Source organism: Corylus avellana, chromosome 10 (genome assembly GCF_965113065.1).
Source record: "Corylus avellana chromosome 10, dhCorAvel1.hap1.2, whole genome shotgun sequence".
NCBI lineage: Eukaryota > Viridiplantae > Streptophyta > Magnoliopsida > Fagales > Betulaceae > Corylus > Corylus avellana.
In genome coordinates, this window is record NC_142499.1 from 4,657,974 (window position 1) to 4,667,960 (window position 9,987).

General features: G+C 38.9%; 2 protein-coding genes across 3 annotated transcripts; both read right to left on the reverse strand.

The window, feature by feature from the left end:
• Positions 1-55: 55 nt before the first annotated feature.
• On the reverse strand, positions 56-3,400 carry LOC132192320 (putative pentatricopeptide repeat-containing protein At3g13770, mitochondrial). 2 transcript variants are annotated; one of them, XR_015909356.1, is made up of 3 exons: positions 2,811-3,400; positions 216-2,111; positions 56-183 (listed from the first exon to the last, which is right to left on the reverse strand). XR_015909356.1 is itself a non-coding variant. In XM_059607617.2 (2 exons), exons 1-2 carry the CDS (start codon positions 3,289-3,291, stop codon positions 667-669), a joined length of 1,926 nt encoding a protein of 641 aa, XP_059463600.2. In that variant the 5' UTR covers positions 3,292-3,400; the 3' UTR covers positions 194-666. The 2 variants fall into 2 exon arrangements, 1 of the variants encoding a protein (XP_059463600.2); XM_059607617.2 differs by lacking the exon at positions 56-183 and having other exon boundaries at positions 194-2,111.
• Positions 3,401-4,152: 752 nt separating this feature from the next.
• On the reverse strand, positions 4,153-8,823 carry LOC132192070 (Pectin lyase-like superfamily protein). The gene is made up of 3 exons (XM_059607267.2): positions 8,079-8,823; positions 4,839-5,170; positions 4,153-4,767 (listed from the first exon to the last, which is right to left on the reverse strand). The coding sequence occupies exons 1-3, from the start codon at positions 8,720-8,722 to the stop codon at positions 4,280-4,282; spliced, it is 1,464 nt and encodes a 487-aa protein (XP_059463250.2). The 5' UTR covers positions 8,723-8,823; the 3' UTR covers positions 4,153-4,279.
• Between the last annotated feature and the right edge of the window lie 1,164 nt (positions 8,824-9,987).

The window sequence follows — 9,987 nt, forward strand, 5'->3', positions numbered from 1 at the left end:
AGTATAGTAGTTTGAATGAAAAAAAAAAATGACTTTCTTCTATCCATATTTTTCATGTCAGGTCTGTATCTTAAGAGCTGTATATTTCATGCAAATTGCTCACTATCCCAAGACAAAGATATTTGTAATTTAAATTAGATTACAAAACCTTATAAATTTCTAAATCAGAAACAAATGGATAGCCTTCTTTTTTTTTTTGACGAAAAATGGATAGCCTTCTACTTCATGGCGTGAGTGCAACAATTAAATCTCTTATTCCGAGTCTGCACTCTTGACTGCTCTGAAATCATGTCAGTAAAGAAGTGTATATCATTCCTGGCTTTTGCTTTTATCTCCAACCATAAAGAATTCTACATGCAGGCAGGTTCAAAGATAACCTGAACAAGACTCAGAGAAACCCTAGGTGGTTCCTTGTCTTCCAAGCAATTTTTCATGTCAGAATTCAACCTATATCTTTATGTCCATGCGTACATAGTTCCTGAATTTTCTATAAATGCAGCATGACCTTTTTTTTCCAGACTATGGTTGTTTGCTCATCTCATCCTTTGTCTAAGAATCGTATTACTTCTCTTTTTTAAAAATAGAGAGTAATATTTGAGGATCCTTATTCCATCATCAAAGGGGTCGATGGATTACTTCGCATCAAGAATCTTTAACACTCACCGCTCACCAGTAATCTCCACAAGAACAAATCCCACCAATGATTTTATGAAACCGCCTTTTGTCCCTCAAAGTCACTTCTCTCCCATTAATCTTTGAGACAAATTTTGCAAAATTATGGCAATCAACACATATCCTGAGGTTTTTAATGATGCGAACTGGCATTCCTTTAGCTGTAGCAATCAGACCAAAAGCCAAAGCCAGTTTTTCACTGTGGCCAAGGAGTAACTTTTCCTTCTGCTCCTCATCAACATCATATAAAACACAACTCAAATCAGGAACATAACCAGCTTCCTTAAACTTGACTGATAACTCCCTCACCTTCGCAAATGCCTCTTCTCTTCTGGGATGGGATCGATCACTTGCATGAAAAGTATGAAGCATTTGATCAAGCTCAATCCAGCTTCTTCCTGGCTCCTTTTTGACAGCCTTCTCTTTCATCAACTTCCTTAAAGTTCTTACATCTTCCCATCTCCCAGCAGAAGCATATAAATTGGAAAGAATAACATAATTCCCAGAATTTTCAGGCTCAATTTCTAAGAGCTGACGGCCCACAGACTCACCCATCTCAACATTCGAGTGAACACTACAAGCACCTAAAAGAGAACCCCATATAGCAGCCGTTGGCTCAAAAGGCATCTCTTCTATAAATTTAAAAGCCTCTTCTAATTTCCCTGCACGCCCTAGCAAATCAACAACACATCCATAATGCTCAATCTCTGGCTCAACCCCAATTTTCCCATTTTTCATCTCATAGAAAACATCCAGCCCCTTTTCTTCCAACCCTCCATGGCTACAACCTGATAAAACAGCCAAGATAGTGACACTGTCAGGTTTGACTTTATTTTCATCTCTCATCAATTCGAAAAGCTCAACCACCTCTCTTCCCATCCCATGCTTGCTATATGCCACGAGCATTGCATTCCATGAGATAGCAGTTCTCTCAGGCATACTATCAAAGATCCTTCTTGAGTAGGTAAGACTTCCACATTTTGAGTACATATCAATCAAAGAGTTCTGAAGAACCACATATGAGGGCAGTTCAGTACGAAGGACATGGCTGTGAACTTGCTTGCCATGATCTAAAGCAGCAAGCCCAGATAATGCAGTTAAAACACTGGCATAAGTGACATAATTTGAACTCATTCCTTCTATCTGCAACCTACGGAATAGCTCGAGTGCCTCTTCATCAAGCCCAAGTTGGGCATAGCCTGAGATTATAGCAGTACAAGAAACAACATCCCTTTCCGGCAAGTTTTCAAAAACTCTGCGAGCTTCATGAATTCTACCAGCTTTGGCATACATGTCAAGAAGTGAGCTTCCAACATATATATAGGATTCAAAACCTGTCTTGATTATGAAACAATGGACTTGCCTTCCCAGGTTAAGCCCATTTGAACCTATACAAGAAGTAAGCACAGTAGCGAATGTGAACTCATTAGGCTCTGTACCTGCAAGAAGTTTGCCTTAGTACATGAAGGGAGAAAGAAAAAGAAGAAAAAACAAGTTGCTAATCTACTGTAATAGCTGGAGCTAAGCTGCAGAAAACAGAAAAGAAAAATCCACCTTGCCATCTAACAACCAATTAGGGTATTTCAGGCATCGCAGATTAAGATCAAATTCTTTTGACATTTCACACCATTTAAAATCCCATGTGAGAACTTGTTCTTTTGTACATAAGGAGAATCATCTTCAAACATTTCTCATTTACTCATATTTGAGTTTGAGCCTTCAAAAGCTATGGAATCTGAATTATTTATTATGCATACTATGTGTAATTTCTAAAGACCCCCTACTTGTATAAGTCCAATTACGATAAGGAATGTGGCAATAAACCTGCCGCTTCAAATCTTCTTGAAAGCAAAGTCAAGAAAGGCATTCATCCCAGTCAGTTACCTCACCATCCCCTATTGCTCGCAGGCATGCCTATAAAAATAAAAAATAAAAAATCCAATGGTTGATTGCAACTGTAATATCATTATTGTGGGATAAAAATATAGTTTCTGGCATTACTCGTACGAAAAAAAATGCTAAGCCAATTTTTAATAGATAGAGACGTCAATGTTTCCACAGTCCCACAATAATTTCAAATTTTGAACAATACCAAATACACCCAATCGCATACATTGGACATGAAATTTCAAAATTACCTGATCTCAACATCTGTACAAAGAGATTCAAGGCCTCGGAGGAATAACCCCTCTGACAATAAGCCGTAATCAAGGCTGTCCACGACACCACATTCCGTTCAGGCATTTCTTCGAGCACTTTCCGCGCATCACCCAAAGACTGACACTTGGTATATAGTACAATCAACCTGGTCCTGAGGTATAAAGGAGGGAAATAGCAGGTTTTGATCATGTGGGCCTGGACCCTTTGGCCTCCTCTGATGGCTCTTTGATTCACGCATTCGTTTAAGAGCGTGTTGTAGCCGTCGAACACCATTTCAGGGCCTTGAAGGGCCATCTCTAGAAGGGCTTCTCTTAGTTTACCGTTGGAAGACAGAGATTTCAAATCTGGTGAGCTCGGCGGGAAGGAGGAAAGGGTAAGTTGGCGGGTACATGGGTTAGAGATGGAAGAAAATGAGACATGTTTGGGATGATGGAAAAAGCAAATGATTTTCCGAAGCATATTTCGGAATTAGATGTAACGGTTAAGTAGCATGCAGTACTAGAATCTTAGAATTTAGAAATTAGAACACTTTATGGGTTTCTTTCGCATATTGAAGCATCAAACGCCATAAAACTGGGCCCGCTCTCCGGTGTTTTTAAGAGAAATGATATATTGCGGACGTTATAAGATATAGCAGTCTTTGTATTATTTTTATTTTTATTTTTTTTGAAGTTAATCATCAAAATTTCATTAAGATCACAAAAATTACTCTTGCTTTGCAAGTATAGTACTTTGAATGAAAAAAAAATGACTTTCTTCTATCCCTACTTTATCTAGAGAGAGATAGATCACTGCTTTCGCTAACTGATGAGCTGCTTTGTTCACCTACCTTTTGATATAATCAATCCGCCACAATTGAAGATTGTTTAATATGACCCTAATGTTTTCTACTAGCTGCCCATATCGATTTTAGCAAGATCCCTCATGGCGCAAAACTTGTTTAATTTCTAGCACATCTCCCTCAATAATTACCCTTTGGTACCCCAACTCACATTCAAGAGTGACCGCCTTCCAAGTTACCAGCGCTTCCGCTACCTTTGGGCCTGTAATAAAAGACATTGTTGTACACATTAAAGCCCGAACAAGTCCCGTTACATCTCTATGATCACCCCACCCCATTTCCTTGTATTTTTTGGTGAATACAAAATTTTCTTCAAATTGAATTGATTTTTCTTTTTTCCCTTTCTTTTTTTTCAAATTCAGCCAATTAATCTGACATATTTTAAAACGTAGCAAAAGGAAAAAGTAATCACTTAAGTCTTATTTTGCCTCAAGAATCACACAAAACGTTGGATGAAGAAGCGTTCTTTTTATTTATCACAGAGTCATTTTCAGTAAAAATGTGCACCCTTCATTTTCATGGAAAAATACTCATCCATCTCCATTCTTCCCCATCAAAAGAATACATTAAGCAAATATGCCCCCCTCCCTCCCTACCACTCACTCTTCACTGTCTATACAAACCTGAACGAAAATTATACAAAGAAATGTTATTCACAGTCGAAGGCCTGAAATCAAGAGGATTATTCCAGCGCCGTGACCGGTCATCGGACCATCTCATGTTAACATTTTCGACCTCCAAGCCTTCAATGTGTTCCATGATGATCCCAGCAGTGCTGTGATGAACAAGCCCCTGGCATCCTGGTCTGTAATCTACCAATCCATCAGCATAATTTGTCCATCTTCTGTAAGTGAAGTTCACATTTGTGAATCTCAGATTGCTTAGTAGCCCATGTTTAGAACCCGACAAGAAGACACCATTTTCAGAAGTTGCAGTGATGTTGATGAAAACTAGATTAGAGATTGAACCCTCCTTTGAAGTCTTGTGTCTTGGGCAGGTTGTCACATATATAGGCTCTGCTCTTCCCCACCATGATGGATCATAGTATCTTGTGCTTATATTTATATTTGAGAAGGTAATGTCGCTTACATTTCCTACACAAGGCCAATGTTCATGTTACAATCTGTCTGTCTCTAAAGCAGTATTTATAGCAAGAGTAATTTACCTCCATCACGTATCTGCAATGCCAGCCCTCTGTGAGACTCTACAATTGTGATTCTGTCAAAAACCAGACCCTTGAAATCAAACGAGCTAGCACTACCAAATTTGATTGCTGAAGATTTTGTTCGAATCCAACAGTCGGTGGCTGTCAGGTTATGAAGAGGGGAAGTGTATGTCTTTGGACAGATAGCATCATCTCCTGTATCGATGTGGCACCTTGTAATGACTGTATTATTTGAATCCTCTATATCCATCCCATCATTGTTGGGTGTATTAAAGTTCCCATAGATTGAAACGTCATGAATGTAAGTGTTTTCACACCTTACAATGTGCAAGCTGCAATCATATTCATGCAATCTATTCATTAGATACACAGCACTTGACTATGATGCAGTGAATCATAGTTGATCAATCCAATTCAACTATACTACCCATTTGCAAGAACAAACGTATGGAATAGGAAATATGGATGACTCAAAAGACAAAAATCAAGCCAATCATAGCCAACAAGACAACAAATCCAACACAAATCATCGAGAAATGATGCTTAAAGGAAGAGTAAAAGTGAATAGTAGAGACCGAGATGTAGATACTTTGAAAAAGTCGGTAGTAAAATATAAAATGGTGATTCTTTAGCTAAAATGAAGAAAAAAAACAAAAAAAAAAATCCTATTTGGACAAGATGGAAAAGGAAACTAGAAGTATCAAATCTCTCTCACCTCAGGCTACACTATCAAACTTATTAACAACAATTTTGCTTGCTCTCTCGACTTAAATACTAACTTTTTTAATGAACTACCTATTGGGGTTATTTCTCTTGTCCCCTGGCCTCACCACCCCAAAATATCCTTTGGTAGATTTAATGAGATTTCCTTACACCATTAAGACATGTTGTTTCAGTTGTAACATAACCAGGGGATCTTTCAATTACCTGTTGTCATCAAAACAGACTGAAGAAGATTTAAAACAAAATACAATGAGCCAGGAAAAGCTCAAATCGTAGCTAAATGGGAACTGATCATTGTAGGAATCCTGCCAAGTACGCACAATGTCAATCCAACTAAATCATTTATCAAGAAAAGGAAAAAGAAGCAATCTCACCGATCTAGCTTTGTTTGATAACATCTTTTCCGTTTCTATTTTGTTTTCTCTTTTCAAAACAAAAATATTAACAAACAACCCAAAATCCAAATACTTACAAAACAATTTTCACCTGTATTTCACATCATAACACTTTTTCGAAACAAAAAACACCTTAAAAAAGAATCAAGAAACGGAGTCTAAGACGGATCAATGCATGTCCCATCCATTACTTGGATGAAACATTTCATATATGAACAACTACACTAAAGACACAATTAATGAGTAATGCTATATGTAGGATTTTTATCTCTCTTTTATCCTCCAAAGGTGATGTTTTTAAAATCACCATTAGATCTGACATAGCAGATCATCACGAATGAAAAGACTAAATTGATCATTATTGAAATAAAAATAAATTTAGAATTCTTTTAGAATTTTTGGAATTTAATTGAAACCATGCTATACTTCAGAGAATAAAAATAAAGGGAACTGCACCTGCCCCTCTTGAATTATCATTTCAAATAAAATTTCCTCCTTAAATTTTTTTAAAAAATCAAAATTGCAATTGACGTCCTAAACTACTTGCCCCTTTCACTTATCTTCCTACTTATATAATTTTCTGTTAACTTCGACAAAAAATGGGTGAAATTTCCATTATACCTCCGTGAAGTGTGTGAAAATATCAAAATGCCCCCTGATAAGATGAGTGAAAATTACCAAAATGCCCTTGAACTAATTTTTTTTTTTTTAAAAAAAAAAAATCATCTGCCTATTTTCTGTTTGATTCAACTAAATGTTTTAAACGGGGGGGTGGAGTTAATTGAAAGGGACAAGTAGTTTAGATCATTTTTGATAAGTAGTTTAGATAATTAATTATAAAATTTAAGAAGACATTAACAATTGAGATGATGGTACATGAATAATTGTAGTTTCCTATAAAAATATAAATCAGGCAATAATATCAAGCCATAGACAAGCGTGACCCGTCGGCCATTCTTGTCTGTTAGCAAGTTGACCAGTCGGAGGATTTAGCGTGAGGTTGGGACCCAGGCTCCGCTGGTGGGCCCTTTTCGGCAAGGAATCGTGTAGCTCAGTGGATAAGTGTAAAGACGGTGAGGTGAGCCTAAATCATACTTGATCCTTCCCTATTCGCATGTACAGATAACAGTTTTGAGTTTTCTGACTGCCAAATGATACACCGCCACGTTTCATCTAGACCAGCGAAATGGCATCAAAGGGGACAGGGACGTATGCCAAGTTGACAACACATGTACCTGTGAGGCCCGTAAGAGCAAATATTTTTGCCCTGGTATCCTTTTGATTAAATGTATTTGCCTATATAGCCTTGTCTTCTCATTTTTTGTATTCAGACCTATATTTTGTCTTACTATTTCAGCAAATCTCACTTAGACTATAGTGAGGCACAACTCCATCTTTTGCTTCAAGCTAATGTAAAAAGAAACAATATCTCTTTCAGGTGTCTTAAGCAGCTAAGCTTATAGATTACGAAGATGAATTGTTAATTGTAAATGAACAATCTAAATTTCGTTTTGTAATTTAAAAATACAAAACTATATTATTATGCAACCATCGCCACTTTACCAGCTTCATCGTTGTGTACGGTCACTATTAGTTTTTCACCCCCACCATTAGAGTGGCTAGCGATCCTTTTGATTGTTTTGGAGTGGGCGAATCACCGTTTTTTATCGCGGGGCGATTTAGCCACTCCAATTAACCTTTGGAAGTAGCCGAACCATAAAGGGGTAGCCAACCACCCCCGAAGGGTCAAGCTATCGCTTTAGTCACATGAGTGGTGACCTTTGAGGGGTCATTACCGTGTTTCGACCACCCTCTAAGGGTGGCTGAACCGAACCTAACCTAACAATCATATGGTCATTTAGACATATGGGAATGACCGAACCGAACCTAACCTAACAATAGAATGGTCATTTAGAAAGTTTTTATACCAGGATTTTTTTTTTTTACTACTCATGCATCGACTAGATACTTAAATTCAAGGAGGGAATATTAATAGAAATGGAGGGGTAAAAATGCAATATCATCACCTCTTCCACACAATCATGGCAAATTAGGAAACTATCCAGCCCCAAAAGAAGAAAAGAAAAAAGAAAAAAGAGGAGTAGAGGGTCAAAATACGCACCACCAATAGGCCGGCTCTCTGAGCGTGACGTTCCAAACCCTAACGTTGGTGCACCCAAGGAAGCCAACCAGCCTGGGCCTGCACTCGTCCCCAAGACAAGCCCCGGTCCGGTTCCAGCTGACCATCACGTTCTTCTTCTCGTCGAACCTCTTCACGAACCCCAGCCCTTGGCCATCCACCACTCCGCCGCCCGTGATCCCCACGTCGCTCGCGTTCTCCGCCACCACCACGTACCATCTCCACGCCTCCCAAGGGTAGTCCTCCATTCTCTTGCCGCCCAGGAGCGTGGCGCCGTCTTGGACTTCCAGAACGACGCCGGATCTCAGGAAGATCGTGGCCGTCAGGTACTTGCCGGGCGGGAAGGTGACGCGGCACGGGGTGGAGGTGGAGGAGCAGGTGCAGGTGTCGATGGCCGATTGGATGGCCTTCGTGTCGTAGTGGCGCCCGTCGCCGATGGCCCCGAAGTCCCTGACGGATAGGGTGGTTGGGTGTGGGAGAGTGGAGAGTGGGAGCTGGAATTTGGGTGAGGTGGCGGGGTGTGATTGGGCGGGGCGGAATGAGGAGAGGATCAGGAGGAGGAGTAATGGGGTGGCCATCTGTGGTTGGTTGGTCTTGAAAGATTTGGAAAAAGTTTTGGTTTTCATCACCTAAAAAGATTGCTGACTTGATTTAATTTATAGATTAGTACATGCTTTTTGGCTAATCTGTACAGATTATAATTATCTTAACAGAAACTATATCAGTGATATTGCTAAACATAGAGCTATTTTTATAATTTTTAAAAAATTATAAATTCTCAAATTATGAAATTTAGGCGACTTTTAAGAATGAAAACGTTTCGAAAATATCACATATAAAAAGAGTGGAAACTCGAGATAGCCAGAATTTTTTTTTTTTTTCAATATTTTTTTCTTCACTTTTGCATACGCTTATTTTTTAAAAAACTAACAACGCAGTTTTAGTTTTTTTTTTTTAATTTATTTTTTTAACATAAAGAGCAAGAACCCGAATTTTTTTTCCCAGGGTAATACCCATTTGGGGTTGAGATGTGTTTGGGTGATTAATTTGACCGTTGGATTGGGTTAATGGGTTTGTAATGTCAAATATAAACTTCGTTTTCAATGCTCAGAGCTGTGAATTTTAATATTTTAATGCTTAACAACTAACATATCTACCTTGGTAGCTTTGATGGTTACATTGCAACATTATTAATCTTATCTATTTACGCTTGCATGATCCACCGACTGTCCGGTTTGTGTCCTGCCCGATCGACTGATTGTTGCTTGGTCTACCTCGACGCGCGCTCCACCACCTTGCTACCCGGATCCGCCAGTGCCCATCACACCTTTTGCACTGGATCCGTCTCTACAAATGTGGTTTGATTTCGGTTCTCTCTGACTATTTTTTTCATTTCTGGTTGTTCTATTTCTTTTTCTTTATGTCTGTCTTTTGCCGTGTATTTTGGTGTGTTATTTTTGTTGCCTTGCCTGTTTGTTACACTTTGTGGGTGATGCTCTTGGGGGATTCACTCAAACTCTCCCTAGTTTGTTTTGTGTGCAACACCCGATCTCCTCTGCGCCCACTCTATCGCCCATCGTCCGTTGTCGGGTCTTTCCTCGTGTCCCCCCGCGATGAGCTCCAACAACACCTTCCACACCGGTTTCCGGCCAGCACACGATCGGCTTCCTTCCTGCTGCCGTTTCCTGCTTAGAGCCTGTTTGGGATTGCGTTTAAGAAATAGAGTTTTTAAGTCAAAAAGAGCTTTTGGACAAAAGCTTCATTTTTAAGATTTTCTCAAAAGTGTTTTTAATCATTTTTAAGCTTTTTGGACCCTTAAAAGCGTTTTTAATTTTTTTACTAAACGGGTATTTTTTTTATTCAAACGAGCTTTTTGAGTGTTAAAAACACT

Coding starts and splice junctions, on each gene's coding strand:
- LOC132192320 (XM_059607617.2), bottom strand. CDS start 3,291: ATGCTTCGGAAAATCATTTGCTTTTTCCATCATCCCAAACATGTCTCA. Junction 2,112..2,810: donor TGTACAGATGTTGAGATCAG/GTAATTTTGAAA, acceptor AACTTCTTGCAG/GTACAGAGCCTAATGAGTTC.
- LOC132192070 (XM_059607267.2), bottom strand. CDS start 8,722: ATGAAAACCAAAACTTTTTCCAAATCTTTCAAGACCAACCAACCACAG. Junction 5,171..8,078: donor AGAGAGCCGGCCTATTGGTG/GTGCGTATTTTG, acceptor ATATGATTGCAG/CTTGCACATTGTAAGGTGTG. Junction 4,768..4,838: donor ATTGCAGATACGTGATGGAG/GTAAATTACTCT, acceptor GGCCTTGTGTAG/GAAATGTAAGCGACATTACC.